This window comes from Seriola aureovittata, chromosome 15, assembly GCF_021018895.1.
Source record: "Seriola aureovittata isolate HTS-2021-v1 ecotype China chromosome 15, ASM2101889v1, whole genome shotgun sequence".
Taxonomy (NCBI): Eukaryota; Metazoa; Chordata; class Actinopteri; order Carangiformes; family Carangidae; genus Seriola; species Seriola aureovittata.
The window spans coordinates 7,228,917-7,250,057 of record NC_079378.1 but is presented as its reverse complement, the minus strand read 5'-3'; the positions used below and the strand labels follow the sequence as shown (position 1 = coordinate 7,250,057).

Here is a 21,141-nt window from a genome sequence, read left to right as displayed (position 1 = left end):
TCACAGTATGGGGCCATCTTGTGACACAACAAAAAAAAAAACGGAATGATGTCGTGTCTATATTTCCACTTAGTCAGGTTTTGCTCTCCTGTGAATCTTTATCCCTGCAGGGAGGACCTATAATGACCTGAACCAGTACCCTATCTTCCCCTGGGTCTTGACCAACTATGATTCAGAGGAGCTCGATCTCACTCTGCCTGGCAACTTCAGAGACCTCTCCAAGGTTAGAGCACTCAGACGCACAACACTCACTGCACTTTTTCCATAAAATAGTTTATGTGCTACGAATATTGTAAAACCAAAATGAGAAATACATATCATATGCTGTCATATATTGTACTGAGGTTTAGTAGGAAAATACATTTGCTCTTTTTACACCGGATCAAAAAGGACACAACTTGTTAATTTTATTGTCCAGCCATTAACCACTGACTTAAGTTTATTATTTCTCTCCGGTTTCCTCCAGCCAATCGGTGCACTGAATCCCAAGCGAGCAGCATTTTACGCAGAGCGCTACGAGACGTGGGACGACGACAGCACGCCTCCTCACCACTATACAACCCTGTACTCCACCGCTCATTCAACACTGATGTGGATGCTCAGAATAGTGAGTACCTACTTAAGACACTTACAAACCATCAGCCCTATCAACCCCTCAACAGCTGTTTGAAAACACCCCGGACACACAAGGCTTCTTTTCAAATGAATTCGTCTCTTCTTGTGCCTGTAGGAACCCTTCACCACATTTTTCCTCAACGCCAACGATAGCAAGTTTGACCATCCAGAGAGATCCTTCTCTGGCATCGGCCGCTCGTGGAGGAACTGTCAGAGGGACACGGCTGATGTCAAGGTATTCCTGACGGGCTGAAGGAACAACGTACTGAAGTGACGGGTTAAGATTATCGAAAATCAGCCTGTAAAGAGGCAGTGCTGAGATGATAACTGAAAACACAAAAACACAGAGAGTAGCGTGATTTTAAGCTAAATATGTTAAATGTTTTTGTGTTTGAAGTGCTGTTAAACTATTCTAGTTTTAATTTAAAGGTCTTTAAATGTATGAGGAGTGTCAGTAACTGTACTTGTAGATGCACACATTGTCTGTGTGTCAGAATTGCACACAAGGCCACGATATACATTATTTTTCCTATGGTCCTACAGTTGGTATAAAATATTTGCTTTCTGTTCTCTTCAGTACGTATTTACTTGTAGTATTTTTTATAAGTCCTGGAGGGTATAATTTAAATATTGGTGAAAACAGCTTGTGCGTGTCAGCTTTGAAAGACTGCTAAGTATAGTTGATATCTTTAACATTACATTTAATAGCAGATTTCGGGAAGAAATAATTTTGTTGTGAATCCGTTGTATCCTTCAGGAGCTGATCCCAGAGTTCTACTATTTGCCGGAGATGTTTGTCAACAGTAATGAGTATGAGCTCGGGGTGCGTGAAGATGGAGTCCCTGTGTGTGACATAGAGCTTCCTGCCTGGGCCAAGAAACCTGAAGACTTTGTCCGCATTAACCGGATGGTGAGAGGCACCCGAAAATAAAAAGCTAAAAGAAAAATCTTTCGCCTCTGCCTTTAAATCCACTGGAGAGACATTGAACATATTCTTGACCTCTTTCTCTCTCTCTCTGCACATGACCAGGCGTTGGAGAGCGAGTTTGTGTCGTGCCAGCTTCACCAGTGGATTGATCTAATATTTGGCTACAAGCAGCGAGGGCCAGAGGCGGTCCGAGCCCTCAACGTGTTCAACTTCCTGTCCTACGAGGGAGCGGTCACCCTCGACAATTTAGATGCTGCGCAACGCGAGGTTGGTCTCCCAACACATCGCTCTTGTTTGAGTCAGAAACGGATTATTACAGTGCAGTAATCTCCCTCTCATTCTCATGATGCATCTGCGAGATTTCTTCATGCAGTCGCGTCACATTGATGTAATGTTTAAAGTGAGATAATTAGTTATTAGATAATTATTCTTTGTGGCTGAGAATTTTAGGGAAAGTAAAAGAAATAAAAAAGTTGAGGGGAACGTGTGGCTTTGCACATCATCTTTTTTAATGTTTTTTTTTTTTTAAGTGTGTGACCTTCCTCTTCCTCTCCCATGCTACCATCATCTCTGTCTCTCCGCCTGCAGGTCATTGAGATGCAGATTCAGCTCTGCGGTCAGATCCCCTCCCAGCTGCTGATAGAGCCGCACCCACCTCGCTCCTCCGCCATGCACCTGGTGAGAAAACCTTGGTCTCACCCGAGCAAATTTTTCTCTCTTTAAATGCTGTGCACACATCGCCAACCTCAGCTGCAGAGATATACTTGCTCATTTCTTTTCAAGGTTGTTGTTGAGATAAGGTTAAGAAAAGGAAGTGTTTTTTAAAATTTATTTTTTTATTACAGGTTTAAAGGTTTGTATGTGCAAATACTGAACTTTCATATTTTTGTAACACATTTTAGCTCTATACAGCTGTTAACATTAGACACAATACACTGATATGAACGGCTTCCGTTACAAAAGTGAATGGATTTGTGAAATGATATTACATACACGTGTATGTAATGATGTTTTTTCAAAGCCAGTCCTGCCCTGGTATCAGCCTCTCTGTCCTCCCTGCTACCCTCAGCAGCACGAGGCCTCAGTGTCTCCACATTAGAGCCATCCATGTCCCAACCCAAACCTGTCAGTCCTGAACCCAGACCAACCAGTGCCTCCATCTCCTCTCCTGAGCCCAGAGCCACCCTCAGTGTGTGTACCTGCTCTGACCCTGTGCTCCCACTAATATACCTTTTCCCTTCCCTCCCTCTGTCCCATCTGTTCTGTCTCTTCCTCTTCCTACGTCTCCATTCCCCCCTCCCCCTCCCCTCCCCTCCTCCTCCTCCTGACCTTCCCTCCTCGCTCTGCCCTTCTCTCTTCCTCCCCCTTTCTGTCCCTCTCTCTTTCTCTGTCTGTCTCACCAGTGTTTCCTTCCCCAGAGCCCTCTGATGTTTAAGGATCAGATGCAGCAGGACGTCATCATGGTGCTCAAGTTCCCCTCCAACTCCCCTGTCACACACGTCGCAGCCAACACGCTTCCCCACCTCAGCATACCGGCAGCCGTCACCGTCACGTGTAGCCGGCTGTTTGCCGTCAACCGCTGGCACAACACAGTCGGTGAGTGCTGGTGTGGAGGGGAACTGGTCTGTAGAATGCAGTTTGATACTGTTATTGTCAGCTGGTTTCTATGGCAATACAAATGAAACGACATTTCATCTATTGCCATTGAGTAATGATAACCAAATTCATTCATTCATAGTTTCAAGCATGGAACTATGAAGAATGAAGCATGACTTTACATTATCTTAACAAATATACAGTTTCGTTATTTTGGCTACACATTCAAACTTTACACCAGTGGTTTCACCTATTCAGGACGTGATGTGACTACATTTCTGAAACATCACTACAACAATCCCTCTGACAATACAGTAACATACAGAGTTCATGTGCTGAATAATGCTGAAATAATTGGTCTATTAATCAATAAGTCAAAAAAACAACAGCTGCTGGTTCCAGCTTTAAAAAAAAAAAAAGAATAACTTTTGTTTTTTTAGATGACAAGTTGGACAAATGCAATTTAAAGACATGACTTTGGGATTTGGGAAATTATAATAGCATATAGTTAAAACTAATTTATGGAAACCTGCAAGGCGTATACACTCAGTGAGATGTTAGTTCATGTCAGTGGTAGTTACTGAGCCCATTGTTTTTGGTTTTGTTGTACTGGATTGTATCATATTAGAGCTGTTAGCTCACACCCTGTATGTTGACATAGAAATACTTTTTGATTAAAGCCATCATTAACCTCATTAATTGCCTCATTAGCACAGCAGGCTAGGTGTAATTAACTATGGTAAAGTGATTATGAAGGGTCATGAGGCGGTTCAAGTGAGTTTTGTTATTGATTGCTTATTTTTAGAAGCTGTGACAGCGTGACTGGTATTGTTTTTGTGAATTTGTGTGTGCACACAATAAGGAATGCATTATGCCAATGAATGTCCTTGACATCACGGCAAAATGTGGTTCTTGTGGTTCTTGCAAAATGTGGTTCTACTGCAGCAGGAACTATCACAGAGGGGGATTTGATATCTTCGCAGGTGTTTATGTGTCTGTGGACAGATTCTGTTACTGCAATAGTGTCACAAGATTCATCAAAATGAAAGTCCAGTTTGAAGATGGGTGTGGTCTGACCCATGAGTCCTGAGTAGTCATGTAAATAACGTACTGATGTGTGATCCCATCACAAGATGGTCTCTAGTTCAACATAAGCCTGTATCAGCCTGTATCAACAGAGAGCGCTTTACCAGTTGATTATATGAGAGGATGCAGTGCAGCATTTACCCTTCACTGTTTTATTATGTGTGTATGTGGGTTTGTATGACTGTCGTAACGTTTGATCCCCCCCACCCTTCAGGCCTCCGTGGAGCTCCAGGATACTCCCTGGAACAGGCTCATCACCTGCCCATTGAGATGGACCCTCTCATAGGTCAGTGCACAAACATCTCCACAGCAGATTTCACTTCCATTTTGGCATTTGAGATAATATTGACAACTTCCACCCAGATCCATTAATAAAATATACTGAGGGATGATCTTTACAATGTCTACAACATTACTAGAAGGAGACAGTTTTCTATAAGCAGACTGCAGAGTTGCTGACACTTAAATCACTGACCTGAGTGATGAACTATCCCGAGAGGTTAGAGGAGTTCATTACATTAGCTTGTTAGCGGTATTGCATCTGTACGCCCTCATTAACCTGCAGCATCCCTGTTCATCCGTGCAGCAAACAACTCAGGCGTGAACAAGCGTCAGATCACTGACCTGGTGGACCAGAGCATCCAAATCAACACACACTGTTTTGTGGTTACTGCCGACAACCGCTACATCCTGGTCTGCGGCTTCTGGGACAAGAGCTTCCGTGTTTACTCCACTGAAACTGGTAGGGGTTTTGTATTATTCATTTCAAGACATGTTGGGTATTTCACACAGTAGAAATGTACTCTCAGCTGCAATTTGTTTCTGAACCAGAGGTCCTAGTTTAAATGTGGATCCTGTTGAATTTTTATTTAGATTAATGGATCGAGGGGAGATTCGGAGAGCTCTTTTTTTTTAGATGAGCTTTGCTGTATATATTAGTCCAGGGGTTCAAACATGTCACACACTAGTCACTAATCTGCTTGTTTAACCTGCCATCTCCAAGTGTATTTTTAAAGTATAACAGTCGTGGCCCTCAGAAGTATGAGTAGAGGGCACACACAGACTGAGCCGTCCTCCTCCTTCCTTCCTCTCCGCAGGAAAGCTGACCCAGATAGTTTTTGGCCACTGGGATGTGGTGACGTGTCTGGCGAGGTCAGAGTCCTACATCGGAGGAGACTGCTACATCGTTTCAGGCTCCAGAGACGCCACTCTTCTTCTGTGGTACTGGAGCGGACGACACCACATTATAGGGGACAACCCTAATAACAGTGAGTGGTGGCACGTGTGAATGTTTGCCGAGCTCTGTGTGTTCACTTCCTGCTGGTGCAGGAATGGTGTGGTGTGATGTGTCTCTCACTGTGTTTTCTCCTCCAGGTGACTATCCTGCCCCCCGGGCAGTACTGACAGGACATGACCACGAGGTGGTGTGTGTGTCTGTCTGTGCAGAGCTGGGATTGGTCATCAGTGGAGCTAAAGGTTTGTGTGTCTTCATATGTCTGTCTCTGTCCTAGAGCTATTTTAATTTTACATTTAGATTTATAATTTTTTTTAGTGAATATTAAATATCAGTTAAAAAAATATATAAAAGAATATATATATATATATATATATATATATTCAAATATTTAAACCCTCCTCAGCTGACACACATCAGCATAAAACATTATGAGGAGATCATCCTGGAGATATTCAATTTATTCTACATTCTTCCCAAAGTTTGATTTCTTAGTAAATTTTAGAGGTTGGGCTGATACTTAAAAAAAAAAAAGTTTTTACTTTCTACACTAACTTGCTTTGGTGTTGCTCCTCAGAGGGCCCGTGTCTGGTCCACACTATTACAGGGGACCTGCTTAGGGCCCTGGAGGGGCCTGAGCTGTGCCAGAGGCCCCGTCTCATCTCAGTGTCCAGCGAAGGCCACTGCATCATCTACTACGAGAGAGGCCGCTTCTGCAACTTCAGCATAAATGGAAAACTGCTGGCGCAAATGGAGGTTAACGATTCCACACGGGTAAGGCTGTCGGAGTTGATGCTGTTTATGTCACTATAATGTAATATTATTTTACTCATAAAAATATATTTACTATAATATACTGTCTCTTTCAACTGCTCTGTCTTCTCTTCTTCTTCCCTCCAGGCGATCCTGTTGAGCAGTGACGGACAGAACTTGGTGACCGGAGGTGATAATGGGGTTGTGGAGGTGTGGCAGGCGTGCGACTTCAAACAGCTTTACATCTACCCAGGCTGTGATGCCGGCATCCGTGCCATGGACCTGTCACATGACCAGAGGTAAAAACAGACAGGGTGTCACTGTGACCGTTTGTGTGACCGTTTGTGTGACCGTTTGTAAGAAGGCAGCCAAATTCAGGGCTGTGTTTTCTTAAGGACGGCTGTTGTTGGGAAAACTGGGTCACCTCCGAGGGGACAGCAGAGAATACTAAATGATCAGACATGCGGCGGTTATTTTACCCAAACCTCACATGATTTCTCAGGCCCAGGGAAATGAGTGAATGAGTATTTTGTGGATAACGTGTATAGTTTGGTTTACAGCTGTGACTTTGTGTGTGCCCTCCTCTCAGGACTCTGATCACTGGCATGGCGTCCGGCAGCATTGTGGCGTTCAACATAGACTTCAACCGCTGGCACTACGAACACCAGAACAGGTACTGAGGTGGACAGCTTGAGGAAGAGGAGGGTGGAGAGGAAAGATAGAACAAGAGGGAAAGGAGATGATGCATTCTGCTGTGTATCTGCAACGTGGGGAAACTACAGGTACTGAGAGGAAGGAAAAACAAGTACCGGACCTTAGGCTCTATTCCGTTGAAGAAGTTTACTTGATTTGAGGATGCGGCAGCGCTGCTGGAAATAACTTCCTCTGTGCATACGTGTAAGTACACGCACGTGTGTAACCACAGACACATAACACCCCGAAGATACACACCAAAACCTGCTAATAAAATAGACAGACTGCAGAATGGAGAGAAAAAGAGCAAGTCAAGCAGACCTTGTAGAGGTCGATCATATCCGTACCACTCACAGGACTGGTGCAGTTGCTGTTGCTGGTACGCTTAATGCTTCACAGACAATGAACCTAAGTTTTGTTTTCTCCTTTCTTTTTCTCGTTTTCAAATTTTTGTTCCATACTTTTCATTTGAGGGGAGTTGCATCTGGGAATTATTTGGGTGGACTATGAATTAAGACTCCTTCAATGTGTCTAAACTGATTAGAAATGGTCAGAAATGAACCAGCCCCACCCGCTATTCAGATACCGGTGCTATTGGCTTGATCTTAAATTCACCCTTGAAAAAATTGCCTGGGGTATGATTTTATTTGATTTTACCTTATTTGATTTTATCAGGTTTTATTTTATTTTCTAATATTAATTTTATTTTATTTTTCTTTTACCCACAGCAGGGTTAAGTCTGATTTTTATGTAAATAAGGCTCTGCTTCCTTCAGAGTCTACACTTGTTCTTTCACTACACAAACTGCGCTTATCACCTTTAATTTATTAATGACTTGCTGTATGTAAAATATTGTGTAATAATTATTATAATGTTGACAAGACTGATGGTAATAACGGCAGTGTCAAGGATGATGATGGGTTTTGCCGGAGATGGTGATGATAAAGAGGTCTTGCCAGTGCCACCACAGATGACAACCACAAGACTGACATGATTTCCTTTGTATATTTGGTGATTGTTTTGTCAAATATGTACATATAGTCTTGGTTCAGGCTTGGTGGGAGACTTAATCAGCTGAATAAGACTGAAACTGCAAAGGAAACCTTCACTTACCCACATTTGTTGATTATTTAAAAAAAGAGAATCAAATCAATGTAAAAGTTTGTTTTGTATTTGCACTTTGCACCAATCACATATCATTATTTATTAGCTTGGTTCTTTCTGGTCGGCTGCCATTTTGTTTCGGTCCATTTTCCTGACGGGATTATTTGTGCATTGATGTTTGTATTTAAAAACGTTGAGCTCATGTGTGATTATTAAGTTTTACAACCTCACAGTTGTAAGCAATATCATGATTCTGTAGCTGATAGAGGTGGGAAGGAGGGCGGAGAGGGGATGATGAAAATGTGAGATGTACTGTATGTGTGAAGCCATCTTGATCAAATGCGCACATGCACATACTCTATCGACAGGTTCAACTTACGTATCCAAAAAAAGGTTAAATATTTTTGGATCTATGAAACCCTAAAAACTATTGTATTCATGTTTTATTGCAAAGATGTAAAATATGACATGTGTGAGTTGAAAAAAAAAATCATGATAAGAAAAATAAAATATGCAAAGAATTTGATGACTTGACTTTTCATTGGGCATTTCATTCTTTTTTTTTTTACAAACAATATTGAGACATCAAGCACGTTTTATTGTAGCATTTATCAGACACCAGTCTAAAAGGAATTTTCCTTCCTTAAATGATTTCAGAAGACTTTTCAGATAATATCTTGAACTCTAAACTCACTTGACTACATTGCTGAACTACCATTGCCGTGGTTTTCATCTCAGTTGTCTGTTGATATCAGTCATTTTCTGCAACACTTAGAAAGAACACAGACGCCTCTTAACACATACAGAGAAATGCCTTCCAGTTCCCATTTGCGGCTCTTCAGCCTCATCTGGTCTGATCCTGCATTGTAGCCTGCTGAATACATTCTTTAAGTAAAAAGGTGCTTGAACTAGGCCTTTTCCAGTTCTGTTCATGCACTTTATGCAGCAGACCCAGTAATAATAATCAGATATAAATAATAAAAAGAATAAAAAACAGAAATACACCAATTAAAAGTGTTTTTTTAAAAAAAAAAAAGAGAACACAGCAGGTTCAGTGTGGCAGAGAGGAAGAAATTAATGGTGTTCATTAGCCAGTGAAGCAAAGATAGATTTACAGTCACAAGGTATACAGCACAGTAAATCAAATTTCAGTGTTTTATTTGTTCTAATATCCATAAGAAGATATATTTGTGATTTTAAGAACCAAAAACCATCTCAATGTAGTTTTACATCTCCTCTCTCAGGCTTCTCTCTGGAGCTCTAGTAACAACAGGCCAGTCAGAGTCTCTCTTCTGATTGGCTGACTGTTTTTAGAGTCATCTAAAAACAAATATAGCAGCATTCAGGTAAACACTCAGAGAAAACAAATCCTGCAAGGTTGGATGGTGGGTCCGGGTGGGCGGGGCTTGGGGCATGGCTGAGAGCAATGACTGCTTTGTTGTGACATCACAAAGTTACAGTGGTCCTGACGTCTCGTTTTAAGGCTCAGTTTCTGAATACAGGCTGTGTGCATTTCTTTGTGGACTGAGCACTTTGGTACTTTCACAGTATTAATATAGAACCTAGACCTGCTTTATAATAAAAAAAAAAAACACATGGAAATGTCACTTTATACAATATGGGGCCTTTAATCTTCAGTATTTTATTAAACATCGACAGACTAAAACAATGATTTTACTACATGGTTAACTTGAAAACAAATGTTTTAGCGATTATTTCAAACTTTCATTTTTTACACTACCTTCAACAAAAAGGCTCTGGATCACCTTTCGACTGGTTTGCACAGATTCACCCGCAGCTGAAATAATGAACTGAATTGTTGGCGATAGCACCGCAAACATGATGTCTAGCTGAAGGGATGTCATCATGAAACAAACATTTTATTGTGTGCTTTTATTTTTTGGGTCATTATAGATGGGGTAACTGATAAGATAAAAGGATTTTTTTTTTAAATTCAATTGAGCGTATTTACAATCTAGTGAATATACTACATTAATCCTCCTAAATTTACAAGACAAACACAGCCATGAAAGATCTCATTTATAATCCATATTATAAACAAAGGTGTTGCACTTGCTGCTCTCAAAGCATGAGCCAGAGAGAGTGTTTTTTAATTAATATAATTTGTTAGTCCATGTGTCAGTTCCTTTAAAGAAGAAAAAGGCTTTTGTGACAAAACCCTTCCAGCAGATATACAAGAGTTTGGCTGATGCATCGCCGTCATCTGACAAACAGATTAATGTGAGAACAATGAGGATCTGTGAAGAAGAGCACTGACAGATCTGACTCATTCTCTTGTTTGTGGCCACCATCACTGCCATCGGAGCCTTCATTGTTTCTTGATTGTTACTGACTTTGGTGAAAAAAGGTGTGGCAAGGACGAATTAAACCAGTGTGCTGGATTTTTGTTTCCACGTCAAACAAACTAGAGCTCATTATTTAAAAAAAAAAAAGAAAGATGTATTTTAGTCAGAAACAACCATTACTGTAGCTTAAGCCTGACAGCTACACAGACCTCTCATGCTTCAGTCACTATGGAGACTGCGATCCGACGCCACATGAGCTGACAGGCAGGAGAGGGTAATCCGTTACGCTGGTAGACCTCGTCTTTCAGGACCAGAATTTCGTCTTGTACTTTCTGTCACTTTTGACCTGGTCTGTCTGTAGCTGCAGTCAGAGGCTGCATGGATGTCAGCAGTCTACAACCTCCATTTCTTTCTCACCTTCACATCCACTCCACCACGTCTGTCTTCTCCTTTTCACCCAACCGGGGGGAATCATGAACCAGTTTGGCATGTACACACTTTTCAAGGTATTTTACCCTTTGTTTGGTAAAAAAAAAAAAAAGAAAAAAAAAGTGGAGATACAGCATCCCAAAGATTTACTGAGCAACTGAGACAGAAGCATGCATTTCTGTACAAAGCAATGGTCTTTAATATTATTTCATTACTGATTTTTGCAGTGTACTCTACAGACATTATGAGGCATGCTGTACAAAGCTTCACTTGAAAACAATGAAGTTTGTTCTACAGTAAATATGACAGGTACAGTACAAGAAATAACTTTTACAAAAAAGGAGGAAAGACAATAGTTCATCCATATCCCTTTTCCTGCAGAGAGGAGGCAATTTTCCTGGTTCATTTCTTTTAATCATTGAAATAAGGCTCAGAAGGGTTCAGTCACACTCACCCCTGAAGACCTCTTCATCACATTGTGAGTCATATTTCCCCTGTGCCTGGGCAAATTGCTTGGACACACCTGAATCAGTGGACCGTTGGGAGTAGAATATGCATGCAGAGAGAGTAAAGCCACGCTGTCAGCTCTTTTGTAGCTGGTGGTGTGTGTTTGTTTTTGTATGTCACAGTGAGGAGGAGCAAGAGCTGTATGTCTTTATGCGTGTGCATGCATGCCTGTTTTTTGCATGTAAGCTGCATGCTGGAGTGAATGCACACGGGCATATATGTCTGTGTGCACTCCCTCCCATCTCCCTCCCTCTCGTCCTCAGGTGGACAGTGAGGAGATGGTGGACCTCTGAGACGAGATGCTGCAGATCTCCATGTTGGTGAAGGAGCTCCCTCCTTCGCTGCTGCAGTCGGGGACGGAGGAGGAGGAGGAGATGATGTTCTTCAGCCTGTGGAGGGAGATGATGAGCAGCGTGAGCAGGAACACCAGCAGGCCGAGGAAGAGCCACACGTAAACATAAACGTTGCCTTGACGTCCCGGCGATGAGGCGGCCGCTGACGTGGAGGCAGAGGTTGGAGAGAAGCGGAGGAAGGTCCCATTGTCTATTGGAGAGATTCCAGTCTCATTGTGGTCCACCAGCGGGACATCCATCCCAGACATCCTTGCTGATTTGGTGGCACATTAAAAAAGAAGGGTCAGATTTATCATGAAACAACAAAAACACAGTTAACTACAACATTCATTATTTAAATGACCTGTAGGAGAAATTCTCCTTTGTCTGCTGGAGCTGCCAGGGATTTAATTTCTCCCTCCAGGACACTTCAGCATGGCAGATGCTTGCTGACACAAGAGCTTTCAACCACATCCTTAGATAACCTCCAAACAGCCTTGGCTGAGGTTAAAAGGAAGACAGAGAGCACTTCAGCGATTCAGATTCAAGGCCAACAATTTACTGCAAGAGCCCCAGATACAGAAAAGACTTCCATCTAATAACATTTGAAAATAATAATGATTCCCTCTATCCCTCTTGGAGCACCATTGGAGAGTTCAGGAAACAAGCAAATTAACTTCAAAATACTCTTTACTTTACAAAATATACAAAGGCTGAAATATGACTTTGCTAAGGCTGTTATTAGGAGTAGTGTACTTTGAAAAGTCAGTGAGCTTGTTCAACTGAAGGGACTGTACTGACCAGACTGTAATGAACAGTAACAGCAGGGGGAGTGCTTGTCTCACTGAATGCCCGCCAGGCTTGGTGCCGGGAGCTGCGACTGCTCATAAAGGAAGGCATCCTTATCTGATGAAATTAAACTCCTTATAATCAGCTTTCATAAAGACAGCTGAGAGCCAACCCTCCTCCACTGTGTATTAATGTTGCTAATAATGTTCCACCGCAAATCGCTGCATGGCACACAAACCAAACCTGAAGAGAAGATGTGCCTGAGCATTGCAGTGCAGAAACATTCACACAAGTCTTTGTGTTGGTGGGAGACAGGAGGAAAGGGAGAGAGAGGCTGTTTTGTATTTCTGTTAGACCAGCCTTGTGTCTTGACTTGATCTATGACAGCAGAGAAAGACACTTCAAAGGGAGAAATAATTGACCATGACCAGAATGAAAGCAAGAGGTCAGCAAACACACACATGCACACACTCACACTCACACTCTTGGTGTCCCAGCGGTGTGTGCTCGCTTCTTTCTTACCTGCCAGCTCCTTCCTCTCCACTTCATGGTTATGCATTTCACAATGCACCATATACATGTGCCTGGCCACTTGCATTATATTCAGGGTAGTGGAGTAAGCTGTACCTTCTCCAGAAGCCTTGAGGCTGCAATAGCTGCATGTGTGGCCCCCGGGGAATTTCTAATACATTTATGAGGGAGAGGACGGTGCAGTGAAGGTGCAGAGAAAATGTTAAATAGATATAAGAAGAAGTTTGGACATTAAGTTTTACTGTATTTTGTGCCAGTGACAGTAGAAAGTGTAAAGTGTTAAGCGTATGTGTGTCTGTGCTACTAATATAAAGCTCAAGAGGGTGTTCTGAGCTTAGTTATTGGGTGGACATTGGGGTATGTTTTCCTTTAAATGGGCGTATAAACTTGATTTGTGCGGTTTGTTATAATTTGAGCTGATAGGGAGGCGCGAAAAGAGTAACATGGGGCAAAAACATTGCTTTTGGTTAAAAGGACACGTGCTTCCAGGTGTTCTGCAAACTACAGAAGTTAGTTAATGTTGTTTTCCCCATTTGATCAACCCCACCACCAGCAGCTGCAGCAGCAGCCATGCGCAGCCCCTGGAGGAAATGAAGGTAGGTTATACTTTTTAGCGCCAGATTTCCGGAATCAGTGTAAAAAATCTGAGTCAAATCTGGAAGCACAGACACGACACACGTATTTTAGGATTCGGTGTGACTTACACTTTCCGAGGATATCATTAAATCCGAAAAAAGATGTCCCTTGTACTTCCAGAACTTGCCTGAGAATAATCATATTTTTATGTTTTCTTCAGTATCAAGGTGATTCATTAATAGTTCTCAGTACGTTTAATGGTTAGTAAACCGGGACAGCCAACAGTGAATTCGGCGTAATTAGTTTTCCCGAAATGTAAACAAACAGGCTAAAAAAAAAACGGGACTCATTAAATCCATTGCAACACTCCTGTTCCCGTAAAAGTTCACGTCTTACAGCTAATTATAAGGCCAGACAATAAACACTGTTGCTGACTGCAGCTACTATATTGGTACTTTTATCCTGAGAAAATACACCATAAACTCTTGTACACTATAAACATTTGCATAGGTCGGAAATAACGCTGCGAGTCAACTGTTAACATGCAAGGCCTGGATATGTGCTGGAGGTGTTGCCGACTGGTATTAGACCAATCCCATTTGGTCGTTTGGTGTTATTTTATAGATTTTTTTTCTTTTTTTCTTTACTGTGACCTGTCAACAGTGTAGTCAGTGAGTCCAGTTGAAGTCCATTGCTAGTAGACAGGCTTCTAGCTGTCTACATTTGCACAGGTGACTCCTGTTTTAAAAGTGTGGCATCAACGTTTTCATTCATTCAGTCTGTAACACTTATCAATGCTGTTACCAAACTCCCATTGTGTCATATTGCTTTTGAAGTTGAAGCCAGCCACCCTGTCCCCTAACTCTTTTCTTCTTCATTTGTTCGCTCCCTTTTATTTTCTTCCCGCTTCCCTCCATTTGTCTCTCTGTGGATGGTTCAGTTGACAAGATCTCTGCTTTCTTTAATTTACAGCCTGCTGTACCTTCGGGGGGGGGGTGTTACACAGCATAATGAGGATGGATGAGTTAGGCTGTACTCTTTTTTAGTGATTGCATGCTCCCTTTGCCCCAGCTCTGTTTTCTTTATCAAACACTCCCAGTGGCTTTCCCAGCCCAATGAAAAACTTTTCTTTATTGTCTGTTTCTGTCCTGCAACTTTTCAGAGTCGTATTGATATTTCATTGCACAGACATTGCCCTTCCCTCCTTCTGCCTCCTTTTTTTCAACATACTTCTATTCATTTCATTCCTGAAATCACTCTCACTAATCGTTGATAGTGAAAAAAGGATCACGTTATTTCAATAATTATTTCAAATTCCACATCAGTTTTACTCTTGTAAGCTCAACATATGTCAATCATGTCATGTGCATGTCAGAAATGGAACTGAACCCCCGCCCTCTAGCTTCGTCTTCATCTCTCCGCTTTAATTTCTTCTTCTCCTCATCTCTGCCACCTTTTCCACCGCCCTTCTCTTTGTCTTTCCCCTCCTACTCTCCTCTTCTCCGTACAGATTGCTGCCGTTAATGATATGTTGTTTTGAAATCTGTGATGAAGCTTGTTCATTGTGAGCTGAAGTGGCTGATAATTGTGCTTAATGATGCTTTTTGTATCCAGGCAACACGGTGCCTTCAGTTCTTTTTTTCAAGCTAATCTACTTTAACAGGGCAGGCCATGCAGTCCCACTGAGGCTGGGGAGGTCACACACTCGCCTACATATAATAAATACCAGTACATATTTTTCCTTAGCAATAGCTGCAAGCCTATTACAGAGAGCACTGAGGGCTAATTTGGAAAATGATTTGTCTTTATTGAGGAAAATTACATAAATGCCTAAACTTTTTGGTTTAGCCAGTGTGAAATGTTAGTATTTTATTCTTGTCTATAAAACATCAGCAATCTACTGCTTTCTATGTTTTCCTGCCAAGTAACAGAGCCACATGTCTGCTCTCTAAGGGCTGGATAAAAAAAAAAAAGAGACTTTTCTGATTAGGTGTAATTTTTATTTTAACGATCTAATACCAATATTTTTAATCCTGAGACCGATCATGGCATTTGCGCCTTTTCTCTGTAAACGCACATCTGCACTAAACGTTCTATGTATGCAGGGGTTGGTTCAGTTAGGGCTGCATGATGTGTAAGATGTCTGTTCTGAGGAAACTGAGCTATTGCAATGTGAATAGGTTATTTCAAGTTAAAAAATAGCACAGATCAGTGGTTCCCAGCCTGTGACCCATTGGTGAACCGTGAAGGTATTGCAAGTAGGCTGACAAATCCTTTGCATAAAGTACAATTTTGGTGAAAAAATTTTATTGTAAAAAATATAAATACAAACAATGGTTTAAATATTTTAAAACAAAATGATCTTTAAAAGATTTTGAAAAACTCCTTTAATTTTTTTCTTCTCCTTGTATTAAAGTCTATCAGTGTGATTAGCCAGTAATAGGAACTTGTATGTTGTCCCGCCGGACCGCATCGTATACCTGTTTGCTATTATAGTTTGATTGTACGCTACACGATAACCGCTGCCCTAGATGATAGCTGGCTATATGAGCCGCCTCGAGCCCATGACTTGTCTTGTAAACTGGTGTGAACCGCTACAGTTCACATCACCGTGGTGACTCAGGATGTGGTTAGCTCACTCCGGCTATCTCATTTCATCTATGAGAGGGATGGACTGAAAAAAAGGCTTCACACTGATCTGAGCTCTCAGTTTGTGTTTGTTGAAAAGATAGTATCTCCAGCTATGAGATGTGACGCAGTGAAAGTCGACTGAGCAGTATGTGGACTTCATTCGGTCTGTCCCTGCCGGGTAGCTGACACTGTCTAACCGGCTTGTTAACACAAACAGTGCAGATGAATTAGTGAGCGGACCTTCACTCTCTGCCCCATCTGCGCTCAAAGAGCTGTACTTAGTTGAAGCATCTGCCAGTGACAGTCCATGCATAGCTGTATGTGATAGCATTTATGTTTTAAAATATGCAAAATGCTGACGCTGTTGTAAGTGTTGAAGGTTCTTTTTCATTAGTACTTAAATCCATGGTCCACAGGGGGCGATGTGTTTACAGTTTGGCCTGTAATGTGCACTTTTCATAATTTTATACACAACACTGCAGCTCACATGTTGAATGTAAAAGAAATGAAAGATCTTAAGCTCTTGAGTAACATTAGTATTTATCTGATGTAACTGAATCATGAAAAATCAAATCAAATGAAAATGGACTGATTTTGGCCTGCGTGAGTAGAAACCTAATCCAATTGGGAGATCAGAGCCGATACCCGGCCGCGCCCCTCTCTCTTATTTGCTTCCATATTAATGTGTAACTTAACACCAGGCACCAGGTAAAAGTGTTTCACTTTCCTCTCCATGGTTGAAAGGTCCAAATCTGTTTCACCTGTGGCCGCATTGGACATCAGTGGTGGAGGACTGGTCAAAAGTTGTCTTTGTTGCATCACTCAACAGTGATGCCAGGACGTACTGACACACCAGGGAGTACGGTTCTACATCACTTTACCAAGGTGATTTTCAGAGTTAACTTATTCTCTGGATGATCTTTGTCCGGTTGTTTTTTTTGTTTTTTTTGTCTTCTGAATTTGCGTGTCCTGGATTTTATTTTTGTCCAAGATGTCATTTTTGGCAGTTTGTTCTTGGGGTGTTCAACCCTGCTAAGTGCTCATCCAGCTGATCCTCCACATCCCTGAGACTGGCCTGACTTTGTTCAGTTCTTTGGTCAGCTGAGCTCGAGTTTAACAGCATTTCTTTTCTGAGACTTCCATTTTTTTTTTTTACCTCTCTCCCACTGAGCTGTAATCTCACTTGTTCCCGAGTCTCTGTAACAACAGCCTGGCTTCATTTCAGCATTTTCTTAACTCTACTTAACTCTATCTCCTGTTTTGGGTCTCGGAGACCTCAGGTCCTCCTTAACATCTCAAGGAAATCATAATTTTATCAGCTTGATACTTAATGACTTTTGTGACTTATTTTTTTATATATAGATGTTGCTTATAAACATAAACAGTCATCAAATGTGGAAGGCCAGTTTGTGACAAAAGGAAGGAAGGGTTACCACTTCGATACTTATCGATACCTATTGGGTTTTGCTGAGGTCAGATGAAAAGAATTTAGGCTTATTCTTATTGTTTTTTCAAAAAGAGCAGTGGAGTCGTCAACAGAACACACAGGTGCTGTGGTGGCTCTAAAGCTCTGTCATGGTTCCTCTTTCAGACATCAGCAGATACTGGAAATTGAGCTCGCCACAGTTTTTAAGGTTAAATTGAGACAATCTACAGCTGCCGCTTGTTTTGTTTGCTCTCATTCTCAACCTCACAGAGGAAAGGTCTTGCTGCTCCTACACTTCCCTCTGAGAAGGTAAAGGTCTTTTGGAGACATGAATGGCCTCTCTGTTGGACTGCTGGACCAGTATAATGGAAGCTGGCAGCAGCTGCTCCTGTCAGAAGCAAAGTGCAGTGGCCTGACCGGACGACAAGAGCTGGTGACATTCCCTGAGACTGGGCATCACCAGGGCCTGAGGTTCTTGTGACTTGACACATCTCATTTCCTCTTTAACTACTTAACAAGGAAGAAGTCGGTGCTCCTCACTCCCCGCCAGGTCCGTGTATAGTTCAGGCACTTTGAGGCTGTTCTGCCATTCAGACCTCCTTATTTTCCTGCTTCCTCCTGAGTCTCTCCGCCTTGAGCTCATCAGTGGGTTCTCATAGGAGTGCTTTTCCTTTTCATTCCCATTTATGACTTTTTTTTCTGATTGATGTATTTCAGCATTTTCAAAGTCAACATTGCCCTCTCGGCTCTGTCAAGAGCTTTTAATATATTCTGCATAGCCTCGGTTATCTCTACTGCACACTCTTCAAACCAGCTTTCTTCTGTCTCTGCTCCACTGTAGCTTGCTCAGTTTTGGCTTGAGCATATTTTGCCCACCGCTAGTCTGTATCTGCTGGACTCCCAAAGGCTTCCCTTTGTCCTGATCAAACTCCTCCTTGAGCTGTGCAATCTCTGAAAGTCACCCCTCAAACAATCTCATCCTCTGCCGGTGGAGTATGTTCAGCCAAACTCCTCCTGAGACTTTGTGCCGTGTCGCTTCCTCTGCTCCACTTTCTCAATCTGCTCCTCACCCTCCTTCATTCTCCCATCGTCTCTTCCTAATCTTTTCACTGTCACTGTTCTGTGTGTATTCTGCACAGTGTGTCCTGTCTACATGAATATCCAGTCTGCATATATTGATAAAATAGACGCAGATTCATGTGAGTGTGATTTTATTTTCTATTGATAAAATATGTAACTTTTGCACAAGCCTTTTTTATATTCACAACAGTTTGTCCATGCATGGCTGAACATACTCATTCAAATTCAACCTTGAGCTCTCTTTTGATGACAGAAAAATAGCCTTGGCCATTACTGGAATTTTTGTAGTTCACGCATGAAGCCGATGCAAATATTTACTAAAACCCAAAGTTCCAAGAGAGAGACGTTCTGTTGTCTGTGCAGTTCTGGTGTTCGCTTTTCACCTCATGAATAATGGACGAGATCCATGTGTGGCAAAATGTCATGGCATTTGAGCCATATTCTGTGTGTGTGTGTGTGTGTGTGTGTGTGTGTGTGTGTGTGTGTGTGTGTGTGTGTGTGTGTGTGTGTGTGTGTGTGTGTGTGTGTGTGTGCGCGCATTCGTTCTCATGCTGTATTCATAACCACATGCCTGAACGAACAAAGTCAGATACCAGGTATAGTCTTTCACATGCATGCCTATATGTAAAAATACCAGAGGATTTGCACACATACTTTCTACGCACACGCAGATTGCCAGGAGATAAGAGTAGCCTGAATTTCAAACATGTTAAATATCTCATATTCTGAGCCAGATCAGCTCAAAACAGACCCGAGGCTTAACCGCATGAATTCCAAATCGCCCCTGCAGACCCAAATACCACAGATAACCCAAGTAGGGGTCAGAGATATGCCGGGGTGATGAAAGTAAAGGGAAGTTTCAGTAAGTTCTCAAACATTTTCATATTTTTTTTTTTTCTACCTATTTCTCTGCAGTTTGGATTGTTTCTTTAAAATTTACTTTAAAATAATATCCATGTAGAAATATAAATACAAGTAACGTGTGCTGATAAATGACAAGTCTCCAGATTTTAGAAAGAGAGGTGGAATTTGAATGAATCAACAAAACAATGAACTAATGTTTTTATTCATTGCCTTTACATTTGAATGACACGATCTCACGGCACACCTGAATGCACTCGACGCCACGCCAGGGGTCGAGCACCACTGCTCAACTGTTATCTGATTCTCTCAGATATTCAGGGTATGAAAGTAAGGATTTCAAAAGGCCAAAATTTGAATGAGATCTCGGAGATACTGTGAAAAGCTTATTATAACCGACAGAAAGATAACATGGGTTAAAACCTGAGCAGACAGTGATCATTACCAATAGGAAGTATTGGAAGGTTTTCTTTTTTTTTTTTCGGCCAGTGGCCAGTGTAGATAATGAGCTCTATTGCTTTGATGTTTGAGTGTGTGTGTGTGTGTGTGTGTGTGTGTGTGTGTGTGTGTGTGTGTGTTTGTGGTCCACTTCACCATATCCCTGTGGTGAAGTGTATTTTTACACCTCATATCTCATATCTGTTAATTACTCCTGATACTTCTGAGTGCAGTTGCCAATAAATCTGATCTGGACTGTTTTCACGCTGAGTTTATGATGATGAAGCGGGTGAGTCACACATCGTGTCGAGCACAAACAAACCCAGCTTCTGTTCTCGTTGCCCTGAAAGGAGACTTTTATGCCCTCTTCTTTTTTCTCTCAGCACAAATACTCCACTCATCCCTCACTCCATCCCTCTTTTTCTCAACTGCCACACTGGAAGCTCGCTCATTTCCGTCAGTTGCTGAATGAAAGTGTACATGAATCCCCCCCCCACCCACCCACCGTTAACCTTGTTTACTGGATGCTGCAACTCGGCTGCTGACGAATCTCCTGCAAGCATTCATTTTACTTTAGTTCATCTTCCCTTTTTACTCTATGTCTTCCTCTCCGGCGCTCTCCCTCCTTTGTTTTCTCACTGCAGCTCTGCACAAAGTGATAAATCACTGAACAAAGTTTCTGGCAACTGAAGAGAGCTGAATAATGCCTTTTTTATATTCATCAGGAATCTGCTCTTAATGATCAGTTTAACACCGTCCGCGCTCTGTCTCCCTCTCAAAAACAATTTGGAAACATTTCATACAAAAAAAAAATAAAAAGAAGAAGCTGCCTGAAGCATCAGCAACATACATGACAATATTGGGGAAACAAAAGGAGCAGTTACAGACCTTTTTCAGTTTGAGGGAGCTGTCCCCCCGCTCCTGTTCACGTCGTGCAGAAATCCATCCCGTTGTGTTTGGTCTTTCAGGCGAGCAAACCAGATCTGTTGCCCCTGAGATCTCGTCTTCTCTCTCTCTCTCTCTCTCTCTCTCTCTCTCTCTCTCTCTCCTGTCATTCAGCGTGACCCACACACACGCACGCACGCACGCCTACACTACAACTGGAGTAGACAGTGTCAGACGCGGAGCCTCTCTGTGAATGGACTCACGCTCAAAAAGGGAACATGCATACACGAGGCCTGTAAGTGAGACGCTGTAACTAATGAATGGTACTGATGGTTTTTTTA

General features: G+C 42.0%; 2 protein-coding genes across 20 annotated transcripts in view; one reads left to right on the top strand and one right to left on the bottom strand.

The window, feature by feature from the left end:
• Positions 1-8,535, top strand: part of nbeaa (neurobeachin a) — a 94,071-nt gene extending 85,536 nt beyond the window's left edge. For 14 of the 19 annotated variants that reach the window (XM_056396774.1, XM_056396773.1, XM_056396772.1 and 11 more), the window contains 14 exons: positions 111-223; positions 467-607; positions 731-850; positions 1,373-1,525; positions 1,646-1,810; positions 2,132-2,221; positions 2,947-3,139; positions 4,440-4,511; positions 4,812-4,967; positions 5,323-5,493; positions 5,600-5,701; positions 6,037-6,233; positions 6,360-6,511; positions 6,802-8,535. In XM_056396774.1, the coding sequence (XP_056252749.1) occupies positions 111-223; positions 467-607; positions 731-850; positions 1,373-1,525; positions 1,646-1,810; positions 2,132-2,221; positions 2,947-3,139; positions 4,440-4,511; positions 4,812-4,967; positions 5,323-5,493; positions 5,600-5,701; positions 6,037-6,233; positions 6,360-6,511; positions 6,802-6,892 (1,916 nt within the window). In that variant the 3' untranslated portion in view covers positions 6,893-8,535. The remainder of the gene's footprint in view (positions 1-110; positions 224-466; positions 608-730; positions 851-1,372; positions 1,526-1,645; positions 1,811-2,131; positions 2,222-2,946; positions 3,140-4,439; positions 4,512-4,811; positions 4,968-5,322; positions 5,494-5,599; positions 5,702-6,036; positions 6,234-6,359; positions 6,512-6,801) is intronic. The other 5 variants (XM_056396770.1, XM_056396783.1, XM_056396780.1 and 2 more) reach the window with 1 other exon arrangement.
• A 502-nt stretch (positions 8,536-9,037) lies between these two features.
• LOC130182141 (serine-rich and transmembrane domain-containing protein 1) lies at positions 9,038-21,141 on the bottom strand. Its single transcript, XM_056396786.1, has 2 exons — positions 20,804-21,141; positions 9,038-11,857 (listed from the first exon to the last, which is right to left on the bottom strand). Exon 2 carries the CDS (start codon positions 11,850-11,852, stop codon positions 11,511-11,513), a length of 342 nt encoding a protein of 113 aa, XP_056252761.1. The 5' UTR covers positions 11,853-11,857; positions 20,804-21,141; the 3' UTR covers positions 9,038-11,510.

Excerpts from the sequence above, each read along its gene's own strand:
- LOC130182141 (XM_056396786.1), bottom strand. The coding sequence starts at position 11,852 with ATGTCTGGGATGGATGTCCCGCTGGTGGACCACAATGAGACTGGAATC.